The following is a 26161-nucleotide window of genomic DNA, read 5'->3' as shown; positions in this document are numbered from 1 at the left end:
CAGTGTAAGCAGGGCTACGTAGCCTGGCTCTTTTCAAGTAGCGGGTTGTCTGTTTTAATTTGATAAAGCAACGGAGCTTGCAAGCTGCATGCTAATAGGTATTTCTGCCTGCTGTCTTGATCAGCTTGAACGGAGGTGTGTGCATGCCTTCCTGAGGAAGCTAAAGATTTAATCCAATCCTATCTCTTTACATACAGTTGCATATCATTGAAGTTGGCACACCACCCACAGGAAACCAGCCGTTCCCCAAGAAAGCCGTAGACGTCTTCTTCCCACCTGAAGCCCAGAACGATTTCCCGGTAGCTATGCAGGTAGGTTGTGTTTATCAAGGGGCCTTGCTCTTGGCGGGGAATTCGGGAGGGTTTAAATCGATGATTTCAAAATGCTAGAGAATGACCAAGCTTAATGCTGCCCACTTTCAAGCCTCGGGTTTAACGTCGTAAGCTGCCTTTAATTGCTGCTTAGCCTTCCCTTTTATAGAACCAAAGTTCAGGTATTTTTGGCTTTTAGAAGTGCATGGAAGGCAGCTAGTTACTTAGTGAAGCTTGCCCTTCTCTTGGGCAATTCAAACCCAAGCCATGTTTAAAAAATAAGTATTTTAAAAATACTATATTTCTGATCGATCAGGTCTGTGCATGAGCTGTGATTTGGTGGGAGCACAATTTGGCAATTGCAGGGGGAAGAGTTTGATCTACTGAGAAACTTGTCTTTCATCTTTAAAAGGAAAGGTTCTAGTCCATATGGCTGCAAAGAAGGCCTTAAACCACCCTTCTCCAACCTGATGCCCTCCAGGTGTGTTGGACTGCAACTTCCATCCTTCCTAGCTGAAAGATGGGAGTTGTACTCCCAGTGCATCCAGAGGTCACCAGGTTGGGGAAGGCTGAAAACTGTATGTGGACAAATGTGGTAAAATCTCAGGAGCCACAAGGTGCTTGAATAATATTCCTAGTAACTGGGCACAGTGTGTAGCTCCTTGGCGGGAGACTTACATTTTAAGCCAAATAGGATATCATGCTAACTTTTCAGTTTGCGTCACATATACACGCAATATCCAATAGGCCTTGGCGCATCCTTTAATCTCGTTGCCTGGGCGTAATATGTACAACTACTCACAACATAACCACGGAGATCTCAAAGATGGCCTCAGTCCCGTATCCACTCTTTCTCCTGCAGATCAGTGAAAAGCACGATGTGGTCTTCTTGATCACGAAATACGGTTACATCCACCTGTACGACCTCGAAACGGGCACTTGCATCTACATGAACAGAATCAGCGGGGAGACCATCTTTGTCACCGCGCCCCACGAAGCCACGGCAGGAATCATCGGAGTGAACAGAAAAGGACAAGTAATGAGATCTTATTCTCTGGGAGTGGTGGGGCTTAAGTTGTCATAAGAGCTTTAATTCTGGGATATCTGTGGGGCCGATGCCAGGTCCGCGTGTCACGGTTACCCAGGGTTTGTTTAAACCCCGGGTAGTCATGAGCGAGTTAAATGACCCATGGGTGGTTGACGTGTGAACCAGGTCATACTCTTGAAAGTTCTTAAAGCTGCAAGGCGTCTTGTGGTACTTCAACAAATTTATTCTGGCATAAAGCTTAGGTCAGAACGAATTTGTTAGTCTTTAAGGTGCTACTTGGCTGCAATGGATTTAACACGGCTACCCTCTGGGAATCAAATCTTCTTGAGTATCTCATTCATACGTTGAGTGCTCTGAATGTGCTTCTGCATTCAAAACTCAGCTTGCTGCCCCTTGCATAAAGCAGGCCAGAAGTGCTTAGTTTGAGACGCAGTAGTAGGTGGAAGTTCAGAGAAAGCTGTCTGAGCCTTCTCTTGGCAATGTTTAATGCTGCTGACCTTGGAAGATCTTTCCAGAACAGGTGGTATTCGCTTTGGCTTCATGACAGGCTGTCAAGTGGGGGAATGCCACTTTTTAGCGGGGAATTTGAGCTTCTCGGTTAGCGAAGGAGTGGAGCAGGCTGGAAAAGGATATCTCGACCTTGGTTCTTAGTTGAGGCTGGGAGTTTTGACACAGAGACAGCCGTGGATGTAAACCAGTCTTCTCCCAATTGGGTACCTTCCAGCTGTTTTGGATGGCGACTCCTGGCATTTCTGACCATTGTCCTATGCTGGCTGGGGCTGATGGGAGTTGAAATCCCAAACATCTGGGCAGTAGGAGCACGGCACTCTTTCTATTCAATTCAGAACTCTGTGCATGTGTGGGGAAGTAATTAATAACCATATATAATTGGCATGTGTCAGGATTGTGCATGTGGTTAACAGGTAGTTGACCCTGAATGAGTAAGCATGACACAAGAGTGAGGAGTAGCCCGTTAAGACATCTTGGGTACGGCTCCAAGAGTGAGCTCTCCTCGGACCGGTTTGCTGCGGCGGCTGAGATTCCCCCCAGATTAAAACGATCCAAGAGCTAGCATCCCTCCCCTCGGATTGTGTTAATCCGCTGCTAAGCTGTCACGGCTACAAAAAATCTCCCCTGGCAGCTGGTTTGCACAGTCTAGGGAAGCGGCAGCTTCGTGACATCCTCTGGGTATGAAAGCCTGAGCTACGTAGGGAGCTGCCTTAGACTAGGTCAGGCCATTGTCTGCCTGGCCCTGCGTTGCTCACTGCGACTGGCAGTGACTCCTAGGCAGAGTGAAAGATTTTTTCCCATCACCAACTACCTGATGATACTTAACTGGGGATTGAACCGGGCACCTTTCGCTTGCAAAACAGTTGCCCTGCCACTGAGCTATAGCCCTTGTAGAGTTGGCTGTGGGAAGTCAAATGTCCCTTAAGGCACAACCCTATGCCTGTTTAGGCAGGGGGGAAAAAGGCCTACGACTCCCAGCATGTCCCAGCCAGCATAGGATTTAACAGGCATAGGATTATGCCCTTAATGGTTCTTCACCAAAAGGTGCAGGATAACGCCCCCAAGCCACGCCAGGATCCAAAGGCCCACACAGCTAGCTCAGCACACGTAACATCTGTTTGCTATGTTGTTTTGGGGAGATGGGACAGACTTCAGTGCACAGGAGACTCTTCCGAAGCAGTTTGAATAGGATTCTACTCCTCAGTCTTCGCACTTAAGTATATCTGAGCCATTAAGGGCCTCTCCAAACTGTACCTTGGTAGTTAAAAACTAAATAGATCCCAAGCTCCTTCTTTTATGGCAGAAGGATCTGAGGGAAATGCCACCCCTGAAGAGGCCCTCATCATCATCATCTTCTTCTTCTTCTTCTTCTTCTTCTTCTTCTACTACTACTACTACTACTACTACTACTACTACTACTACTACTACTACTACTACTTCTTCTTCTTCTTCTTCTTCTTCTTCTTCTTCTTCTTCTTCTTCTTCTTCTTCTTATTATTATTATTATTATTATTATTATTGCGCCATCATTGCACTGGGTGCTGCTACGTAGGCTTACGTTCTGATAAAATCACAATAAAACCAACAAAGAGAAGGGAATATGCCAAACAGACACAGGAGACCTTAAAACGAACAACAGCTCGGCTTCTCTTAGCTTCAGTCCACGAAGATACAGAGCGAAGCCCCAGATCCGGTTTCCCCAAGGTGCTGCCCTCCAGATGTGTTGCTCGACAACTCGCAACGTTGCGTTGGGGATGTAGCGAGTGGCCGTCCGACACCTCTGGCGGGCACTACCTTGGGGAAGACAGAGCTACTCCTTCCCGGATCTCTGTCCTTACTCTGCCGGCATGAAGGCGAAAGGAAGCTCTCAACTTGACATTTTCCTGGATTCAAGCTTAAGGCTGATTTCAGCCAGCAGGGGGGAATCTTTAGCTCCATCCTGTCCCATGCGCTGAACGTCCTGTAGGCTTCACGAAATCCTCCTGCATCTGTCCGTGGCACATGGCATTCGTTGGGGATGCCGGACGGCATCTCCCTGTCCACAGCTATATTATGGCTAGTGGCTATTGAGAGACAAATTTGGAAACAATCTGTGTTCCTACATGAGTGGCAGTTTCCTCGCCAGATGGCAGAACGTTTGCAAAATGTGCTGGGGAGGCTCTGCGTCTGTCCAGCCCCCCCTGGAATTGGAACAGGGGTGTGTGTGTGTGTGTGTGTGTGTGTGTGTGAACGATAGTCCTTTTCTAGGGGTAGCACGGCGAACACCCCAGCTCTATGAACCCTCTAGCCCACAGAGCGCACTGTTTGCATTATTATTATTATTATTATTATTTATTTATATAGCACCATCAATGTACATGGTGCTGTACAGAGTAAAACAGTAAATAGCAAGACCTGTTTTTGAGACGCTGAGTAACATGCAGATCTGACCTGAACATTTAGGGCGTCCATCTGGGATGCAAACGCCCCTCGGGAAGCAGAGTGAAAGCATAATGAAAGCACCAATGTCCAAACTCGGGCCGCCGTGTGCTTCTGAGCAGGCGGAATGTGGGTGATTCACTGCTGTTGGCGTGATAGTCCTCAATCTGCCCTCTGGGTCTCAAGTCTAAAGGCCACTGATGCATTCCTTTCCTCCAGAGCAAGCAGACCGCCCGTCACCAACTAGGAGCAGTGCTGTGCATTGCACGAAACAGTGGTATAATTCTGGGCTGGCCCCTGCAAACGGTAGAGGCATTCTTTTGAATGAAGCACGCAAGTGCTACCAGGAGAGGGATATTCTTCCCTCTATGCTAGTTTTCTACATGCAGGAAGCTTTTATTTATTTATTTATTTAAGCATTTTTATGCCGCCATTCAGCCAAAAAAGGCTCTTATGGCAGCTTACAAAAGTATTTCTTGACAGTCCTTGCCCACAGGCTTACAATCTAAAAGACATGACACAAAAGGAAAGGGGATTGGGAGGGAGGAGGAGGGGGAAAAGGAAAGCAAATTCAGGCACTACAATCTTAATTGCAAAGTTCAGCAGTTACAGTTGACAGTTGGCAGCAGGAGGGAGGGGGGCTCTCAGCTGGAGCTGGACCCAGGCACGGTGGAGAGGTGCCTGGCTGCTGCTTCCTCCCTCACTGGTGGCCTCTGCAGAGACAGTTGGTAGCAGGAGGGAGGGGGCTCTCAGCTGGAGCTGGACCCAGGCACGGTGGAGAGGTGCCTGGCTGCTGCTTCCTCCCTCACTGGTGGCCTCTGCAGAGACAGTTGGTAGCAGGAGGGAGGGGGCTCTCAGCTGGAGCTGGACCCAGGCACGGTGGAGAGGTGCCTGGCTGCTGCTTCCTCCCCCACTGGAGCAGGGGCTGGTAGTTTTTCACCTTGACTCCAAAGTGGTACAGCCCAAGGAAGCTGCCTTAAGCTGAGTTGGGCCCTTGGTCCATCGAGCCCAGTATTGTTGACACTGACTGGCAGCAACAGGGTTTCAGGCCAGGAGTTTTTCTTCAACCAAATAAAACAGGAAACATATCCCAACCCTGGGATCAGCGAACTGGCGATAATAAAGAATATGTACAAGGATGTCTGATAATATAGTTTTATCTGTGCAAGCTGAAACCATGTATTAAAACAATATTTGTGCTATAATGTCCTACAGTACCTGCAGTAATCAGTACTAAGTAGAACCAGACCCAAGCGCATTTCGATGTGTCTTCGTCAGTGGTCTAGTACATACCTTCAGTATCACAGGCAGTAAGCCTATATATATATATACCAATTGCTGGGGGAACATGGGCGGGAGGGTGCTGTTGCACCATGCCCTGCTTTGTTGGTCCCTGGTCAACAGCTAGTTGGCCAATGTGGGAACAGTGTGCTGGACTAGATGGACCCTTGGCCTGATCCAGCAGGGCTTCTTCTTCATAAGAAACGGTCTAGTAAGTAAAAGTTATATCAGACAGTAAGAGCCTATATATACAAACAGGTTGCCAAGTTCTTTGCAATTACAATTAACAAAGGACATTGCTGTGTCTACACATGCGAAAGGTTAACCTATTATTTTTTTATTTATTGCATTTCTATACTGCCCAATAGCCAAAGCTCTCTGGGAGGTTCACAAAATTAAGACCATTCAAAGTATAAAACAACACTATAAGGTTTAAGGTTCTTGTACTTGTGTACAAAGCCCTAAACAATTTGGGACCAGGATACCTGAGAGAGCGCCTTCTCCCCTACCAACCTGCCCGGTCACTGAGGTCATCCGGGAGTCTGCTCCTGGTGGTTCCACATAGATCCATCCTCTGATTGGAATCCACCAGGGGAAGAGCCTTCAGCGTGGTGGCGCCCCTCCTGTGGAATTCCCTGCCTCTGGAGGTCAGGCAGTCGCCAACCTTGTATTCCTTTCGGCGCCTCCTGAAAACATCTTTATTCCAAGAAGCCTTTCTCTAACATGCAGCCTTGGATTTCTGTTATTGCTTCTTTTAAATTTTGTTTTCACTGTTTTTATTCTGTTTTTATTTTCATTTTACCTTGTGCACCGCTCTGAAGTTTTTCAATGGGGAGCAGTATATAAATATTCTAAATAAATAAATAGTATAAAACCATAATATAAAATACAGTACCTAGAAGCTTCTGGAGTCGCTCCAGCAGCTTCCCTGGCAGGGACCTTCAAGCTATCCATACAAGCCGAGGGAATTTGGAGCCCTCCATTAGTAAAGAACATATACAAGAGTGTCTGGTATCAGTTAGCCCATCCCAGGAGTTTTTCCAACCCTACCTGGTGACGCCTGGAATTGAACCCTGGACTTATTGAATGCAAAGCAGGAGCTCTGCCATGGAGCTACGCCCCTTCCCTCAATCTGGGTCTCGAGGCGCCTGCTGTCTCCCTCCGCCCACCCTCCTTGGTGTATCTTTTAGAACAGTGTGGAGGCTTTGCTCTGTCTTTCTCCGCTTCCAAATGTCCTGCCACCTCTCCACAGACCACCGCTGTCTTGCCTCCTCTCCCGACTCAGGTGCTGTCCGTGTGCGTCGAGGAAGAGAACATCATCCCTTACATCACCAACGTGCTGCAGAACCCCGACTTGGCCCTGCGCATGGCCGTCCGTAACAACCTGGCCGGTGCCGAAGAGCTCTTCGCCCGGAAATTCAACGCGCTCTTCGCCCAAGGCAGCTACTCGGATGCGGCGAAAGTGGCGGCGAATGCCCCAAAGGTATTGGAAATGGCGAAGTGATCTCAGCTCTGTTGTGTCTTCAGTGTGGATTCATTCTCCGGGGTGCAATGTTGCCGCCGGTCCCTGCGCATGGTGTGCTTCTTTCTGTCTGGCTTGTTTACCCAGTGCTCCTGCATTAGGTAGCAACATAAGTTTGTTCCGGGCAGTTGCTGAGTGTTTGGCTCAAAGGTGATAGATTTCTCAGTTAGACCCCAGTGGGCGACAGTTGCACCCATTTCTCTTGCACCTGCGGCTGAATGTGTGCAATTGAATGAAGCTGCAAAAGTGTCATGTCTAACCCTACTGCCCCTGTTTTGGGAGAAGGTGTTTCAGGTAATCAATCAGATTCAGAACTAGAAGACGCAGCACCAGACACCAGCCAGCCTGTACCAGTGGGGGAGGAAGCTCTCAAGGGCGATTCCCCAGCTGGGAGTCAGCCCTCTCCAGAGCTTATCTCCTCAAGGCCAAATCCTACACACTCGGTGGGAAGTGAGCTTTCTTCTGGAGGTGAGCATCCTGACACGCTAGCTGATGCTAGGGTCCGCCGGAAGCTCAAACGCACAGGGCGGAAGGAAGGCGTGAGAAAATCGCTTAGATTACGCCAGAACCTGCCTCCGCACCAGGCGCTCTGAAGTTATGGGTGTTTGGGAAGTGGCTTCCTGTTCTTTTTGAACAGACAATTGTCTTGCGTCGTTTGCATAGTTTTGCCTAAGGGGACGTTTCCAAGAGGTTAGACTCTCTTCAGGTAGAAGAGACGTTTGTTGCTTAATAAAAGCTTTGTGGATTACTTAGCAAGCCTTGTCATTTGCCTCCCATTGAAAGCAGGAGTTTTCTGAGAAACACAACAAAAAGGGTCTGTTTCTCCACCCTATTTGTCATCACCTTGTGGGCCGAATACTGTGGTGCCTCATCCACTAGATAGCAGGTTTTTAAGATTCAGTTAAGCCGGATGATGGCTTGATAAAAGAACCCCCAGTCCTCTCCTGTCTGGAATCACTCCCAATCTCCTGTCCAGAACTCTGCTGCCCAAATCATTAATTTCTCTTGTCATGTGATGCCCTCCCAATCATTCCACTGGTTTTCTGTCTGCTCCTGGATCCAGCGAAAGCATTGTCTTTACCTTCAAAGATCTCTTGCATCCCCAAAAATCCATGCCTGGCATTATTTTTTCCTTTGCTCCTCCTGCTCCACCATCAGAAGAGTCCTGCCCAATCTCTCCTCCTGCCCCTGTGTGCTTGGATCGAGCTCTGATTTTTTTAAAAAACCAGATGAACAGTAGGATGCCACTTTGCCCTTCTTTTCAAATCCCTTCCCCAAAGCAGCCTTTTTCGGTAAAACCTTTAGCGCAATCCGTTGGTCTCCGTGTCCTTGCTGTTCACTGTGCCTGCTGCAAAGCAGGTAGCTGAAACAGCTGCATAATTTCCTCCTTGTTTTCTTCCTGCTACCAGCCCTCCCTCCCCTTCCTCTGTTTCTCCTTGGGGCAGGCCTCTGCCCTCTTGCACTGAGCACAGCCCCATGCGCCCAAATGGCATTCCAAAAATTAATAACTGACCTTTATCGGCTTGGGTGGGCAATGCTTTGTGCAACTGCAGCCTGTCGAGAGCCGCTCCTTCCTCTTTGTAGTACAAAACCGAATGCCCTGTTGGGGAGCCGCGGCTGCTAGGTAACGGGAATCCTGTGTGTTCCGTAAAAACTCACTATTCCTAGAATATGTACTCATTTTTATATTCAGTGAGTTTCATGGCAGAATGCTTCCCATTTTAACTATTTTTTTAAAACTCACCAGCTAGCTCAAAAGTTCTGTAAATCAACTCACGTGTGGCTCCCCAGGCAACGGGGAGGCCATGGGCACCAATGCGCCCCCCAGAACGCTTTCCTTGGTGCTTGACAGAGTGCCCAGCCTCCCCACTAAAAAAGAAAGTAACACATTTTCTTACTGGCAGTTCGGATTTCTGCGTAACAGGTTTCTATTGGCGCTGGAAACATTGGGTTCAAAGGAATTGTTTGGCGTGTTGAGGCTCAGACCTTGCCTCTGCCTTATAGAATCAAAGAATCATAGAAAAGCAGAGTTGGAAGGGGCCTACAAGGCCATCGAGTCCAACCCCCTGCTCAATGCAGGAATCCACCCTAAAGCCTCCCTGACAGGTGGTTGTCCAGCTGCCTCTTGAAGGCCTCTAGTGTGGGAGAGCCCACAACCTCACCAGGCAACTGATTCCATTGTCGTACTGCTCTAACAGTCAGGAAGTTTTTCCTGACGTCCAGCTGGAATCTGGCTTCCTTTAACTTGAGCCCGTTATTCCGTGTCCTGCACTCTGGGAGGATCGAGAAGAGATCCTGGCCCTCCTCTGTGTGACAACCTTTTAAGTATTTGAAGAGTGCTATCATGTCTCCCCTCAATCTTCTCTTCTCCAGGCTAAACATGCCCAGTTCTTTCAGTCTCTCTTCATAGGGCTTTGTTTCTAGTCCTCTGATCATCCTGGTTGCCCTCCTCTGAACACGCTCCAGCTTGTCTGCGTCCTTCTTGAATTGTGGAGCCCAGAACTGGACGCAATACTCTAGATGAGGCCTAACCAGGGCCGAATAGAGAGGAACCAGTACCTCCTGCGATTTGGAAGCTATACTTATACTCAATTTCTTGGGCAGGTCCTTTGCCACGTCTCCCAAGGCAGCCATTTTGTGGTGGTACCCAGGACCATTTCTCCAATGTCCAAACATGCCCCACAAAGGTGGCCTACCCCTCACCTAAATGATCTGCTAGTCAGAAGCGCCTTGGGGAAATGACGCCTCTGGCTAGCATCCCAAAGGACTGCTGATGCATTTTACTCCTCTCTCCTCCTTAAAGGGAATATTGCGTACCCCAGACACCATCCGTCGGTTCCAGAGTGTCCCAGCGCAGCCGGGTCAGACCTCTCCCTTGCTCCAGTATTTTGGCATCCTGCTGGATCAAGGTCAGCTAAACAAGTACGAGTCCTTAGAACTCTGCCGGCCGGTGCTCCAGCAAGGACGCAAGCAGCTCCTGGAGAAATGGCTAAAGGAGGACAAGGTAACGCATGTTCGTTCTTTGGGGTCCACATCTAAACAGATTCCTTAGTGGTTAAGACTAGCAAAAGTTGGTCCTTTTTGCGCATGGAGTCCAATTTAGCCACAGCTTGTGTCTTGGCAAATGTGGGCGTTTCATTTGGCCCTCATTTTGTTTATCTTGTGTGTGTTGTTGTTTTAATGATCTCTGAAATGCTTGTGTTAACACAGCTGGAATGCTCTGAAGAGTTGGGAGACCTAGTGAAATCCGTGGACCCAACGCTGGCTCTGAGCGTCTACCTGAGGGCGAACGTTCCCAACAAAGTCATCCAGTGCTTCGCTGAAACGGGACAAGTGCAGAAGATCGTGCTGTATGCAAAGAAGGTGACTGGTTGCTCTGAAGCCTGAGTTGTTGGGGCGAACGTGGCTCATCCGAGTAGTTTGGGAGCGTGGCTTGACCCTGTTCAGACGACACACTAAGCCACGGTGGTTAAGCATTTTGAGCGAAGCGTTACGGCTTTGCACGTCACGTGAACCCTTCTTAACCATGGCGGCTCCGTAACCACGGTTTAAACACGCTCACTAGCCATTTGCTGCAAAAGACTTCGTGGCCTAACCGTGGCTTAGTGTGTCGTCTGAAAAGGCCCGCTCTGGGCAAAGAGCTGTTTCATTCATTCGTTGGACAGAGTCCCTCCATTGATCTACAGCACACGTAATTTTAAGGTGCACCCCGTACAAAACTCATAGGAACATCGGAAGCTTGCCTTAGAGTGAGACCCTTGGTCCATCTGGCCCAGTATCGTCGACACTGACTGGCAGCAACGGTTCTCTATGGTTCCAAGCAGGAGTTTTTCCAGCCCTACCTGGGGATGCCGGGGATTGAACCGGGCACCTTCTGCCTGCAAAGCTACGCCCCCTCCGAATTCGCTAATAACATGGCCCTGTCATTGGCTAGCTTCATGGTGGTCTAGCTGTTGAATATTAAGCAGGGTGGGTTTATGGCCGGAGTCATGGGGTCACAGCCTTCCCATCGCCTTGACCTGGCTCTCTCAGTGGTTGGTGGTGGGGTGGGGAGACAGGGCTTCCTGATGCTGCAGGGTATATGCGGGGGAGAGATAACTAGAGAAGATTCCTGCATTCAGCAGGGGGTTGGACTTGATGGCCTCATAGGCCCCTTCCAACTCTGCTATTCCATGATTCTATGCCCAGGCCTGCTTGAGTGTAATGATGACCCTTGGAGGCCTTTCTCCCATCCCCATCCGAGATGAGGTGGACACTCACCTTGGACAGGGCTGCTTTGGCAGGAGCAGTGCCCAGGCTCAGCCTTCCCCAACCAGTTGTCATCCAGATGTTGGTGACTACAACCCCCAGCATTCTTGACCATTGGCCATGCTGCTTGGGGCCAGTGGGGATGGGAGTCCATCACATCTACAGCAGCTTGCGTTCTCCCGTTTGTATTTAAAGTGTCTAGGCCGCTTTCCCTCTTGGAAAGAATAGAAGCAACGTGTATTGTAAAGCCACAAAACAATACACAAGCAGGAGTTGGAACCCCTAAAGCTAAACAGGATCAGTAAAATGGGTATAATTGTTTTTTTAAGTAAAGTAGGAAATGTACACGGCGAGCCAGAAAGCAATAGTACATTAAGAATCCCGAAGGCTTCTCTGCACCTGTGGCAAGGCTCTGCTGAAAGATTAATTGGGATATCTGTTCAAGTAGGCAGCCTAGAATGTGACCTCTGTGCAAAGAGACCTTAAGATCTGGCTGGAAAGCCTCCGAACTGTCTTCAGTCTAGGCAGCCAAGCCTTTTACAAAGCTCCCGAAAGAGGACTTCCTCAGTGGTGGCCCCACACTTTGGAACTCGCTGCCGAACGTCACCGCTGGCTTAAAGAAACACAGCAACAAGCAGACATTTATTCCAGTCTGTATTTGGTGCTTAAAAATCATAAACTGCTCCTACTCTTTGTGTGTGTGTGTGTGGGTTGTAATTTGTATCTTCATGTTTTGATAATAATGTAAGCCACCTTGTGAGGGCAGCGTGCTCTGGAAAGTGGGTTAAAAATACTTTAAATAAATGAAAATCCTTCGTGTGTGTGTGTGTGTGTGTGTGTGTGTGTGTGTGTGTGTGTGTGTGTCTATGCTCCTCCTAGGTTGGCTACACTCCGGACTGGATCTTTCTCCTGAGGAATGTAATGCGCATCAGCCCAGACCAAGGACAGCAATTTGCTCAAATGTTGGTTCAAGATGAGGAACCTCTTGCAGATATCACCCAAGTAAGTGAAACTTGAATATAGAGAAGTCAGCGGTCTTGAAAGGCTGACGATACTCCCAAAGGGCGCTTTGTATGTCTTGGTAGATACTTGATTTCTCATGAAGCCTTGAGAAGCCTCAGCAGAAAATAAGCGGCTCAACACCCATTCCCCCCCCCCCCACACACTTTGACAATCGTAATTCTACCATATTTCTTCGATTGTAAGACGCCACCGATTGTGAGACGCACACTAATTTCAGTACCACCAACAGAAAAACAACAACACCTAAGACACACCCGCAATTCTAAGACGCACCCCGTTTTTAGAGATGTTTATATGGGGGGAAAATGCGTCTTAGAATCGAAGAAATAGGGTACTTGCAGCAAAGCCTGTCGCTTAGATGCCAAAGGTAACGTTAACAATCAATGCTGGAAACTCAGGAGTTCTCCAGGACTGGCTGCAACAATCGCTTACACCAACTGCTTAGGAAAAGGTAGCTTTTTACCTGCTAGAAGAGGGAAAAGTTGTAATACAGGCCTCTTTTTCTTAAAAATGTTTTGGCAATGTAAAAACCTTTCCCCCTTTCCACCGCTGGCCCCTAATCGTTCTTGTATAGTTGGCTTGACTGAGAAATGTTGTAGTAGATAATTTGGCTGAGATCTAGAACTTGCATTTAAAAAAAAAAAAGATGCATACTTATGCGTTTGACTGTTAACTTTGTTATGCTGTATATCCTTAATATCCTGGCGCCTACACTGTATTCCTTCCGCCACCAGCTGAAGACCTTTTTATTTTCTCAGTATTGTAACACTTAACTTAAATTTAAGCTTTGTTGTTTTAACTCCATATTTTAATCTATATCAATTTCTGCTGTGTGGTTTGATCCTGGTTGTGCTTTTTTATATTGTATTTTGTACTTGTGTTTTTAGACTGTGAGTTGTTTTATTTTGCTTTTCGTGGTTTTAGCTTTTGTGAACCGCCCAAAGAGCTTCGGCTATTGGACGGTATAAAAATGCAATAAATAAATAAATAATAAAATAGGAGTAAGGAAAGAGACACATCATCCAAGGAAGGATTGTAACCTCTCAGAATAGACATCATGGCTCTTACTAGTTTGGTCTTTATATATACATTTGAGTTCTTGACTCAAGATAGCATCGTTTTGATTTTCTCGGTTTACAAGTTTTCTTCCCTTGCGTCAGGACAGATTAAATAACGAGGTGTCTAAAGCAAACGCTTTCTCCTCTTTCAGATAGTGGATGTGTTCATGGAATACAACCTGATTCAGCAGTGCACAGCCTTTCTGTTGGATGCTCTGAAAAACAACCGCCCCTCTGAAGGTCCTCTGCAAACCCGCTTGCTTGAAATGAACCTCATGCATGCTCCTCAGGTAGGCCCTGTACCTGTTACGGAACCGGGGAACTGGATTGGTGTTGGGAACGAAAACTCTGTACCTCTGACACTGGGTCCGTTGATTCTGCAGTCACGTTTCCCAGTGTTCCTTCTTTGAGGGACTTTAAAGGTGCAATCCTATGCATGTTGAGACAGGGAAAAGTCCCACAACTCCCAGCATTCCCCAGCCAGCCATGGCTGGATTGTAGGCCTTCTTTCTGTGTAAACACGCATAGTATTGTAGAAATTCTTCCTGTCTAAACATGCATAGGATTGCAGGACGCTTTCCTGTCTAAACATGCATAGGATTGCAGGACTTCTTCCTGTCTAAACATGCATAGGATTGCACCCTACATTTCTGAAATAGCCGACTGTTGCAATCCAACAGACAGGGAAGGCTACACTATCACGCAGCCTCACAAATCATTTGACTGGCGCAGGTTCTGATAGGTAAGATGCATGCTCAAGGAAAATGCGCTTCGACAATGCATCCGCATGTCACCAAAAATACGCCTTAAGGATTGTGCCTTAAATGTCACTTGGATTCAGAGAAGCCGCAGGAACAACTTGAATCAGGGATTTAATTTCTGCTCCACATGTAGTAGTCAGTGTTGGCAGAGGGTTTTTTTTTTGATAAACAGTCTCAACTAGATGCTCTACTTCCCTGAAACTGGAAATTTAATTTGCATGTACATTGTAGAGGTGATATTTCTGCAGCCATGTGCAAGTAGTTTAGCCTCCCCCACCCCCACGCATATCCGTATACTCTGCCATTCTGGTCCCGTAATATTGTTGCTTTGCATAAAAACTCATGACAGTTAAATCTAAGCTGTCTAACTTGCAAGGAAAAAAGGAAAGGAACCTCTCATGCAACCACTGAGTCATTGCTGACTCTTGGAGGGACGCCAGCTTTCGCTGACGTTTTCTTGGCAGGCCTTATAGCGGGGTGGTTTGCTGTTGCCTTCCCCGGCCGTTATTCCCTTTCCCCCAGCTAACTGGGTACTCATTTTACCCACCTCGGGAGGATGGAAGGCTGAGTCGACCCAAGCCGACTGCCTGAAACCAGCTTCCGCTGGGATCGAACTCAGGCCGTGGGGAGAGTTTCAGCTGCAGAAACTGCTGCTTTACCGCTCTGCGCCACACGAGGCTCATCTAACTTGCAAACAAAATAGTAAAAAAACACACCAGATAATAGCAACATAGATTCATATTCAGGCTCAAACAAGCCAAAGTTGTCTGAAATGGTAAACTTTCCTAGGTAGAAAAAAAAAAGATCAGAGTGGACACCATGTAGTGGGGCCTGAAAGTTTCCACCTACTTGCAATTGGCAGCCTTGCCTCTGAAGGCTGGAGTGCACTGAGTGCATGGAATACCCAGTATCAGGCTTTACTGGCTTTCTGTACAGACTAAATTTATAAACAGTATACCTGGGTGGGCGGAGAGGAGGGGGACGTCTACATCTCTTGAAAGAGGCCTTGATTTGCCAAATCTCTCCTTCCAGGTTGCGGATGCTATCTTGGGAAACCAAATGTTCACTCACTATGACCGGGCCCACATCGCTCAGCTGTGCGAGAAAGCCGGTCTCCTCCAAAGAGCCCTGGAACACTTCACTGACTTGTACGACATCAAGCGGGCCGTCGTTCACACCCACCTCCTCAACCCCGAGGTACGGTGCCCGCGACCTGCCAACCCTCAGCTGCATTTGGGGAGAGCTCTTTCCTCCACAGGACGTTGGGGGCCTTGCAGAGGCCTCGGATTCCCGCGTGTCCCCGTGGGTGCCCGTTTGGGCCTTGTCCTAATGACGCGCTTCTCTTGCAGTGGCTGGTGAACTATTTCGGCTCCCTCTCCGTGGAGGACTCCCTGGAATGCCTGCGTGCGATGCTGTCCGCGAACATCCGCCAGAACTTGCAGATCTGCGTCCAAGTTGCTTCCAAGTACCACGAGCAGCTTTCGACACAGTCTCTGATTGAGCTCTTCGAATCTTTCAAGAGTTTTGAAGGTGAGGCTGCCGGGCTCTGCTTTGACTTCACACCCCGAAGCAGCCTTAGTTATACCTTATAGTTTGGTTGGTCTTCAGTTGTATTAGGATGAGTACTGTCCTTGGAGCAGCTTGGCCTGCTGCATGTTACTCTTCAAAGCCAAAGGTCGTCACAGATGCATACAGAAACAGCCCAGAGCAACAAAACAGAATTAAAATGTCAAACCCTGTATCCAAAGCCCTGCATCTAACATGAATGGGATTGTGGGAGTGCAGGAAACAGGCTTTCCTACAAATCTCTGGCGTTCCATAGCGCTAGACAGCTATTTTTGTGTATCACTCTCTTCCGGATGTACCCCGTTGCCTTTTCCTCACATGGAAGGCTGTAAGAACGTCAAGAGCAATGGGGGAAGATTTAAGCACTTAAGCGCCCACTGAAATTAATGGCTGGATCTTAGCAGTGATAACTTGAAAAGTTACAAGCGACGGATCTGAATGAGTCGGAACACTTAATTCTGGTCCCTCAGTCACGTGGAAATAAGTTCTGTATTGCCATTCCTTGCAGACAGGGGTGTTCACACTTAATCCCACGAGCCAAATCCAGATTGCCTGGGGTCACCATTTGGCACTCAGATGGCACCCCTCCTCCCTTTCCTTCATCCCACCACCCTCTTTCACCTGGCTGCCTATCATTTTGTGTGTTTCCTGGCTGAGTTCCTCATAGCAAGGCTTAGTTACTTATAGTGGGGCTGTTCACACAGCACGGTAACCCACACTCAGTGTCTGAGGGTGGGTGGTTTTGAGCTGTGGGTTGTTTGCTGAACTGTGGGTTAGCATATTCTGGGAATGTAGCCCGTTTTCCACAGGGCGGGTTATCATTTTGTCCGGATGCGGCCGGGATGGCTTGTTAACCACCCCGAGCAACCCAGCAACAAACCGTGGGTTCTTGAGGTGGCCTCTTTGAGAAAAATAAGCCACGTTGCATGGTTAAGAACCCACCGTGGTTGTGTTTAGACAACACACTAGCCCACGGTTCAAAACAGCCCACACTCAACCTCTGAGTGTGAGTTTGTGTATTGTGTGAACAGCCCCAATAAAAGCTTGAAGTTAAAACAGGTATTTTGTGCATGCCCCCTTTCCTGGCTTTTTGTGCATTCTCCCCCCCCCCCATTCTAAAAGGGTGAATTGCCTCTCCTAGGGAATAGCTACTGGCAATAAAAGCTTTAAGCCACAGTGTGCAGGTATTTTGGTCCTGCCTCTTTTGCTTTGGCTCCTCCCAACACTGGAATGCGGCCCCCGAGAGCGCCTCGGAAACAGAATCCAGCCCTTTGGCTGAAAGACGTTCGGCGCCCCTCCTCTAAGCCTCCCCGCCTCCCTTTTCAGGTCTCTTCTATTTCCTGGGCTCCATCGTCAACTTCAGCCAGGATGCAGACGTGCACTTCAAATACATCCAAGCCGCTTGCAAGACAGGCCAGATCAAAGAGGTGGAGAGAATCTGCAGAGAAAGCAACTGCTATGACCCAGAGCGGGTGAAGAACTTCCTCAAGGTAAAAGGATAAACAAATCACACCCCACACACAACATGCCCTCTTTATCGCCGGCCCGTGTTTATAGCTCCCTAATCTGGCAGTGATGGGTCTGGAAACTCGACCTGGTTGTTTTCCTGAAAGAACAGAAGCATTTTGGGAAACAGATCAAAAATAACCCCCAAAGGCATACAGAAGTAAAACCTCCTCAAATTTCCAAAGCAAAACCCTGTATCAGCGGTGGTGCGCCCCCCCCCCCCAGCCATGAATTAAAATCAGAGCAAACAGGATTTACCTTTTTTGTCGAGTCAAACACTCTTCCCCTGTGAATTGCTGGTAGATGTGGGTCTCCTGATTGGAAGGAGGCAAGTCCGGGTGACGAGTGATTCATGCAGAGATACAACGGGCAGCCCCCTCTGAGAGCAGGTAATACTATATCTCTGCAGCGGGGTCGATTTGCACCTGGCAGAGAGATGTGACCATTACCCATGCTCCATAGGAGCTGAGTGCTCTAGTTTTGCCACCATTTTATTTATTTATTTATTACATTTTTATACCGCCCAATAGCCGAAGCTCTCTGGGCGGTTCACAAAAATTAAAACCATCATAAAACAACCAACAGGTTAACAGGTTAAAACACAAATACAAAATGCAATATAAAAAGCACAACCAGGATAAAACCACGCAGCAAAATTAATATAAGGTTAAAATTTCAGTGGGCGGATGCTCTGTACTTTTAGGAACCTCTGTATTTCTCAGGGTACATTAGTTTTCCCATGCACAGCTATCAATTCTTTCTGTGTCTTTACTAGCACTCAGAACTCTTGGTCTGAAAACAAGAGGCATCGAGATACTGTTGAATGACCCAGAGGTCTCCTAATTGGAACATGTTCGGCTGGTTTGCACATAACACTAAAACCATGCCGTGGTTGGTTGTAACCATAATTTCATCTGTGCTACGTGTCCATGTTTGCTCCTCCAGAAACAGTTACGAAGGAATGGATCTGGGTAACATAAGCTAGGGCGAAGGAACAAAGATCTTGGAGAGCATTTTAGGGTATTCCCACAACTTGTCTTTATAAAAATAGCCTGTGAATAGTAAACCTGTGTGTCAACTGTTTTCCTGACCATCTGTTGTCTTTTGTGCTATTCCTTGTGTCTTTGGAATGTTCAGGACATGTACCAGGTAAATCTCCCAGTATAGGTCTCCCTGATCTGTAAACTCCTCCTGTATCCACTTCGTGTAGAGGATTATATCCTGGGATTTGCAGTCTTGATAACGGTGCTTGTGGGTGGCTTAAACGTTCCTCTGGGAACACGATCCTTGTTTTTTTAACCTTAGCATCTTTTCTTCCGAGGCACCTGGATCACTCTTGCAAAGAGGAACAGTGCCGTTCCTTGCCTTCCTCCGAGTCAGGATGAATTAAGTGCGGTAGCCGCATAGGAATTCCCTTTTTTTTATATAGCTTCCCCATTTGTAATTTCCCAGCGGCTTCCTTTTGCTTCTGTTGTCCGTTTGGTTGTTTCTCAGGCCAGAAACTGCAGGCCACATCAGCCAGGGTGCTATGATCCCCGTAATGGGTTTAGCTCAAGAGGATCTTTTGGAAAGGAGGTGGAAGGAGGCGACATGTTTGCCTGAGTTGGTGGCTTCTTTAAAACTGGGGATGTGGGAGAGATTTCATCACTCCATTTTGAACGTCGGGACTTATAAGCAAAGCCTGTTTTATGAACCCGGCTGTGGATCGTAAGTTGAGACGAAGATAGCCTTGAATACAATTCCCGATGCTGGCGGCCCCCAAAGAGGGGTGCAAAAGTGAGGAGGGAACCCCCTTCCAGTTTGCAAGAGCTTCCCCGTTGGGAAGCTGTGATTCGCCACAGGTAACTAGGAAACCGTGTCTGGGAAGAACACAGTGGCAAAGACCCACAAAACATGCCACCCTTCAGTATCAATAGTAGCCTTAAAAGCTGTTTTAGCCACGGCAATCCCAGAGTTGATCCTGCACACCGAATGACTGTTGCAGCTGACGAGCGCTGGAGCCTAGCGTAGGCTTGTAATCCTTTGTGGTCCTGTGCTTTTTGTAAAAACTTGCCTCTGTAAACGTGAGCGTGCCGAGAAGCTGCGACTAGATTCTTGATGGCTTTTCTATTTTAAAACTGTAGACGCTTGGAGCAGAATGAGAGCGCGAAACGTGCGTAGTGGAAAAGAAAATCGATGCTTTTATGAATCCCCTCGTTAGGTGAAATTTGAATGGGAGGCTGTCTGTTCCCAGGGTGTAAAACCTGCTTCAGCTCACTTGCCTGCTCTTTGTGTTGCTCAAAATGCATCTTTCTCACTGTTACAGGAAGCGAAACTGACGGATCAGCTCCCGCTAATTATTGTCTGTGACCGCTTTGACTTTGTCCATGACCTGGTGCTCTACCTGTACAGGAACAACCTCCAGAAATACATCGAGATCTACGTGCAAAAGGTAAGAATAAGGTGGCGGCTTCTGAAAGTAGAAGCCTTCAGCCCGCTCTCAGTAAGCCACCCTGATTATGGCTGCAGCTTTTCAAGAACTGGTACAGTCGTAGAATAGTAGAGTTGGAAGGGGCCTCTAAGGCCATCAAGTCCAACTCCCTGCTCAGTGTAGGAATCCACCTTAAAGCATCCCAGACAGATGGCTGTCCAGCTGTCTCCTGAAGGCCTCTAGGGTGGGAGAGACCACGACCTTCCTAGGTCATTGATCCCATTGTCGGACTGCTCTAACAGTCAGAAGTTTTTCCTGATGTCCAGCTGGAATCTGGCTTCCTTTGACTTGAGCCCGTTATTCCGTGTCCTGCACTCTGGAAGGATTGAGAAGAGATCCTGGCCCTCCTCTGTGTGACAACCTTTCAAGTATTTGAAGAATGCTATCATGTTTCCTCTCAAGTCTTCTCTTCCCCAGGCTAAACAGGCCCAGTTCTTTCAGTCTCTCCTCATAGGGCTTTGTTTCCAGACCCCTGATCATCCTCATTGCCCTCCTCAGAACCCCCTCTGGCTTGTCTGCCTCCCTCTTAAAGTGTGGCATCCAGAACGGGAAGCATTACTCGAGATGAAGCCTAACCAGTGCCGAATAGAAGGGAACCAGTACCTTGTGTGATTTAGAAGCTATACTATTAATACAGCCAGGGAACGGCGGTGCTCACTTAAAATCGCAAGAAGGGCTGCCTCAAAAGTAGGCCTAAGAAAACCCAACACACATGGCTTCAGATCCCGAATGAAGTGACCCACCCCGGTAGGAGTGTGTCTTCCAAAAGGGCGAGGAGCCAGCCTGTTGGTTTGCCATCGCAGATAAAAGCAGCTCGTTCTGCTGGGGTCTGCCGTGGCAAGCCGTGGCTGTGTGGATTGCTGCTGGGGGGGCGGGGGGGCGTGCTGCCCTGCTCTCCTTGACGTGACCGAGTGCTCCATCGAGACGGCTTTCCTTTCTAAGGATTTTTTCCAAAGCCTCCTTTAAATCCAGCTTGAATGTCTGTTAGTGTGACGGCTAGGAAGTGAGCGAGGCCCTCACCGTAGCGAGAAATTGATGCGCACTGTCCTGAAAATCCATGTGCCCTTTAGCACGAGCGCCCTCTGCAGGACAGGGGGATGCAGTGCACCAGAAGGGATGCACAGGAAACTCGTGCTGCCTTGAGCCTTCCGCTACTAAAGCACTACTTGACACATCCCCCCCCCTTTCTAGGTAGCCCTCAATAGGCATACGGTCCTCGCTCAACAGGGAATTCTGTCAAATTAACAAAACGCCTGTCAGTCCCCTCTGAGTCCCGTCTCCCCATTGGTCCAGCTGAGAGATCTTTCTTGGAGTGGCTGGTCCTGCCTTCTGTGTAGTCAACAGCTCGAAGGGGGCTGCTTCACTGTCTCCAAGATTACAGCCTCTTGGCACTGCTCCCTTGCTTAGCCGAGGGCAACACTTGATTATGGAGGTGGGGGCCCAGCTCTTCTTAATGGCTGATTTTGGCTTCTTCCTTGGACACCGTGCAGGTGAACCCGAGCCGTCTCCCTGTGGTCATCGGGGGCTTGCTCGACGTGGACTGCTCCGAAGACGTCATCAAGAACCTGATCCTGGTGGTGAGAGGGCAGTTCTCCACCGATGAACTGGTCGCCGAAGTAGAAAAAAGAAACCGGTAACTTCGCGTGATAGTCCATTAATGCCTCCCAGCTAGAGAACACAACCTTAACGTTAACAGCAAAGATTCTTGCGTCACCTTAAAGACTTAACACACTTACTTTGGTGCAAGCTAGCAGTCTTGGGCGTTGCTAGCCAGGACTAGTTGAAACTGTGTTAGGTAGCCCTCAAAACCTCTTTATTTATTTATTTATTTATTTAAGTATTTTTATGCCGCCATTCAGCCAAAAAAGGCTCTCATGGCGGCTTACAAAAGTATTTCTTTGAGAAGGGAGCAGCTTGGGGCAATGCTGATAAAGGCTACGTGGCTGGATTACAGCCACTCGGTTAAAGCCAACCTTTTCCTCTCCGCCCAAGTGAGGGATGGGAGGAAAAGCGGAAGCTGAGAACGCAGAGCCTTGCCTAAAAGCTACCTAACAGAGTTCATGGCTGTGGTGAGATTCGAAGCTGCGGATAAAAACCACTCTGGCGTGAAATGTTCAGTCTTCATTTCCCTCGTGCTCTTTTTCTCATCCCTTTCCAGAGCAGGCATAATATCCTTTGGTTTGTCAGAACTAGCTGCTTCCTTATAGAAGGGGAAACGGAGTCATATGATGACTGAGCAGGCATTTAAAAATGAAAGACCTAGAGATCCTTCTGGTCTGGCTTTCTGTCCACCCAGTGGCCAATTTAGCTTCAGCGTCCCTTGTTGAATAAGCTGGCCACCTGCTTCCCAGAGGAGAGCGATGTATGAAGTCGCAGGAAGCTTTTTCGTCAGGACCTGCCCTCAGCAAGTGACTATTCCTCCTCCTCCTTTTTTAGGTTGAAACTCCTCCTGCCGTGGCTGGAAGCCCGAATCCACGAGGGTTGTGAAGAGCCGGCGACGCACAACGCCCTGGCTAAAATCTACATCGACAGCAACAATAACCCCGAAAGGTTTCTGCGGGAGAACCCCTACTACGACAGCCGGGTGGTGGGGAAGTACTGCGAGAAGAGAGACCCGCACCTGGCCTGCGTGGCGTACGAACGGGGCCAGTGTGACCAGGAACTGATCAATGTGCGTATCTCTGTGTGTGGGGGGGGGGGGGGGGTTCCTGGGGGTTCTGCCGTGTTCTGCTGGGTCTGGAGAGTGGAGTTACCTCTTTTAGGTGATGATGAAACAGAAGAGGGGGTTGCCATAGCTGTGGCTGCTCCTCCTCAGCTTTTCTATCATGAGATGCTGCCTTATATGCAGCCAGGCCTCCAGTTAGCTGGGGGAAAGGTAATAACGGCCAGGGAAGGCAACGGCAAACCACCCCGCTATAAGGCCTGCCAAGAAAACGTCAGCGAAAGCTGGCATCCCTCCAAGAGTCAGTAATGACTCAGTGCTTGCCCGAGAGGTTCCTTTCCTTTCCCTCCTCTATCAGGTCAGTCCTCCTAGCCCAGTACTTGCTCTGGCTGGTAGTGGAGCTCCAGGGTCTCTGACAGGGGTCTTTCCTGTCCCTTGTCCACCGTGAAGTCCAAATGCTGTACACTGGCTAACTTCTTCCAGCTTGGACCTTTGTAACGCTCCCTCTCTGCCTCGCGAAGGATTAAATCCCCCACCTGGATGTCTTCCCCCTTTGCCCTCCAGGTATGCAATGAGAACTCCCTCTTCAAGAGCCTCTCGCGTTACCTGGTGCGCCGCAAGGACCCCGAGCTGTGGGCCAGCGTGCTGCTGGAGAGCAACCCTTACCGAAGGCCCCTGATTGACCAGGTACTGCCCTCGGAGTCCCTCCGTTGACTCACGCCCCTGTGGCTTTGAAAGCAAGGGGTACGTGGTGGCCCACTGCCGTGGCCCACTGCCCGACTCTCTCTTGTGTCGGTAGGTTGTGCAGACGGCGCTCTCGGAGACTCAGGACCCCGAAGAAGTGTCTGTTACAGTCAAGGCGTTCATGACTGCCGACCTTCCCAATGAACTCATTGAGCTGCTGGAGAAGATCGTTCTCGATAATTCTGTGTTCAGTGAACACAGGTTGGTACTCTGCGTTCTGTCTTCTCCCCTACGCCCCGTGATGCTTGACGAGGGAGGTGTGGAAGTTTGTGGGCAGTGCCTGGGGGAGCCCCAAAGGCCAGACCACTTGCTGAAATAAGCTTTCCAGTGGTATGTGTCTAGGACTTCAGCAAAGAAAGAGAGAAGAAGGGGGCGGCAGGGAGAGAGAGAGAGAAGGGGGCGGCAGGGAGAGAGAGAGAGAAGGGGCGACAGGGAGAGAGAGAAGGGGGCAGCAGGGAGAGAGAGAGAAGGGGGCGGCAGGGAGAGAGAGAGAAGGGGGTGACAGGGAGAGAGAGAGAGAGAGAGAGAGAGAGAGAGAAGGGGATGGCAAAGAGAAGAGGGTGGACCTCCTTTGAAACCTTGAGGTCTTTTGAACGACGGCTTGCGCTCTCTGGCTTTTTCGTAGGAATCTTCAGAATCTCCTCATCCTGACGGCCATCAAGGCCGACCGCACCCGCGTCATGGAATACATCAATCGCCTGGACAACTACGACGCCCCGGATATCGCCAACATCGCTATCAGCAATGAACTTTTTGAAGAGGCGTTCGCCATCTTCCGGAAGTTCGATGTCAACACATCTGCAGTACAGGTAGCCTTGGCGTTCTGTTGTGTCTGGATTTCTCTTTCAGTCTCGCCAGTTCAGCGTCTGGGAAATGGGGAGTGTTCTGTAACCGGCCACGCCCATCATGGCAGCCATGTTGTGAGAGTGCTCTGCTAAGGCTTAGTGATTGGCAGGAAGAGTTTTAAGCTAGGCTAGGCTGGTATTTATTATTATTATTATTGTAATTTCGCCCCTTTTTACCTTCCCCCCTTTGCCTTCATCCCTGGAACATGGCCCCCAAGAATGTCTTCAAAAATCTCCCACCCATGCTCCAGAGGGTGCCGCGTTCCAGCGAGGGACCTCCATGCCACCACTGGCATTTTCATTGAGCAGAGAACAGGGGTGGATTGAGAATTGTCTGCCACATTAAAGTGGACCCTTGAGGTGCCTTGCCGGAGGACAATGTCTTTTACCTCTGCATCCCAAGCAGCTTTTATTATGCTCATGCCCGGCTTCTCAGTGGGCGTACTTCCAGCCCACGGGGCTTTGACTTCCTCCTTGCGCCTTTGGAGACCTTCCTGGGTGCGCCAATGATCACACCGTCCTGCCTCATGCCCGCCTCTTTCTCTCCCCCTAGGTTTTGATCGAGCACATTGGGAACTTGGACCGCGCCTATGAGTTTGCCGAGCGCTGCAACGAGCCCGCCGTGTGGAGCCAGCTTGCGAAAGCTCAGCTTCAGAAAGGGATGGTGAAAGAAGCGATCGACTCCTACATCAAAGCGGACGATCCTTCGTCGTACATGGAAGTTGTGCAGGCTGCCAATGCCAGCGGTAGGGGAACCGTTCTCCCATTCCCTCGAGCTCCGTCTTGTTCACTAGCTTTCTGGGAGCTTGTAAACACGCATGATGTCCAGGTGGGAATGTTTTAACCTAACAAACACTTCCACGCGGGAAGTGGGAATGTTTTAACCTAACAAACACTTCCACACGGGAAGTGGGAATGTTTTAACTTAACAAACACTTCCACGCAGGAAGTGGGAATGTTTTAACTTAACAAACACTTCCACGCAGGAAGTGGGAATGTTTTAACTTAACAAACACTTCCACGCAGGAAGTGGGAATGTTTTAACCTAACAAACACTTCCACGCAGGAAGTGGGAATGTTTTAACCTAACAAACACTTCCACGCCGGAAGTGGGGATGTTTTAAGCTAACTCTTCCACACAGGAAAGCCCTTGCGCCTTTCTTTCAAGTAGTTTTGATCCTGCTCTACTGGAAAGACCCCTGGAGTCTTTCAGTCAGCCAAGCAAGATGGTCCCTGCCCCGCAGGCTTACAATCTAAAAAGACACAATACACAAGGAAAAGGCAGTGGGGAGGGAGGAGGAGAATGTTTTTTGTTCGTTTGAGCTTCACTTGGGGTTGTTCTTCACAAACATCCTAATTTTGAAATGCTTTAGGGCGCAACCTTATGCATGTTTAGACAGAAAAAAAGTCCTACAACTTCCAGTATGCGCATGCTGGGAGTTGTAGGACTTCCTTTCTGCCTAAACATGCATAAGGTTGCGCCCTTAATCGTCCAGGGACTTCCATTCTGTGTGAATTAATCCATATCTTACGCTTCTACCCTGAGTTCTCAATCCAGCATTGTCCTCAATAAGCGCAATTAGAATAACTTGAGGGGGGAAATCAACCTTGTGCTAAGAATAGCTAGTGAGCCCACGAGACTCTCCACGCCGATGGACTACAACTCACTTCAGCCCCAACCAGCACGGGCCATTGGGGGTGATGGGTGTTGTAGTCTAAGAAGTCAAACCCCCCCCTTAAGATGGAAAGAAACTGCTGTAGCGATTGCCACAATGTTCAGTAATTGTTTGTGGGTGGTGGATTTCTGGCCTCCCCCCCCCCCCGTTCCAAATCTTTGCTCTCAAAAGAGGGATTTTCCCTACCTTTCCTCCCCCACCACTTCCGGTCCTGGTGAAATCATCTTGCCAAGTGGGGGATTTTCTTGTAACCTGTTGGGACATGAAGCGGCATCCCCTGGGTCACCTGCAGGTATCGGGAGTGCTCCCAGGACCACAGGGACGACGTGGATCTTTTTCTTTGTGAAATAATTATTTTTACAACCCCGCCCCCCCTATTTTTTCCTTCCTTCGCTTCCTCCAGGCTGACCTCAAAGGTTCGGAGGTGCAGGAAGCCCCTCATAGCTTTGTTCTGGCAGCCGGGGGGGGGGACGTGATCTTGCTTGTCCCTCATTTCACCCCCTCCTTGAGTC

The 26161-nt window shown here is 48.9% G+C and overlaps 1 protein-coding gene across 2 annotated transcripts in view; it reads left to right on the top strand.

Moving 5' to 3' along the window:
• CLTC (clathrin heavy chain) overlaps positions 1-26161 on the top strand; it is a 71009-nt gene that overhangs the window by 29516 nt on the left and 15332 nt on the right. For both annotated transcript variants that reach the window (XM_063146673.1, XM_063146674.1), the window contains exons 5-21: positions 198-311; positions 1174-1347; positions 6854-7051; positions 9894-10094; positions 10301-10453; positions 12218-12340; positions 13572-13709; positions 15213-15377; positions 15530-15710; positions 17073-17236; positions 19558-19683; positions 21213-21355; positions 22159-22393; positions 22949-23071; positions 23184-23329; positions 23754-23937; positions 24527-24719. In XM_063146673.1, the coding sequence (XP_063002743.1) occupies positions 198-311; positions 1174-1347; positions 6854-7051; positions 9894-10094; positions 10301-10453; positions 12218-12340; positions 13572-13709; positions 15213-15377; positions 15530-15710; positions 17073-17236; positions 19558-19683; positions 21213-21355; positions 22159-22393; positions 22949-23071; positions 23184-23329; positions 23754-23937; positions 24527-24719 (2761 nt within the window). The remainder of the gene's footprint in view (positions 1-197; positions 312-1173; positions 1348-6853; positions 7052-9893; positions 10095-10300; positions 10454-12217; positions 12341-13571; positions 13710-15212; positions 15378-15529; positions 15711-17072; positions 17237-19557; positions 19684-21212; positions 21356-22158; positions 22394-22948; positions 23072-23183; positions 23330-23753; positions 23938-24526; positions 24720-26161) is intronic.

Source organism: Elgaria multicarinata, chromosome 22 (genome assembly GCF_023053635.1).
Source record: "Elgaria multicarinata webbii isolate HBS135686 ecotype San Diego chromosome 22, rElgMul1.1.pri, whole genome shotgun sequence".
Classification (NCBI taxonomy): domain Eukaryota; kingdom Metazoa; phylum Chordata; class Lepidosauria; order Squamata; family Anguidae; genus Elgaria; species Elgaria multicarinata.
This window is presented reverse-complemented; position numbering and strand designations above follow the sequence as displayed.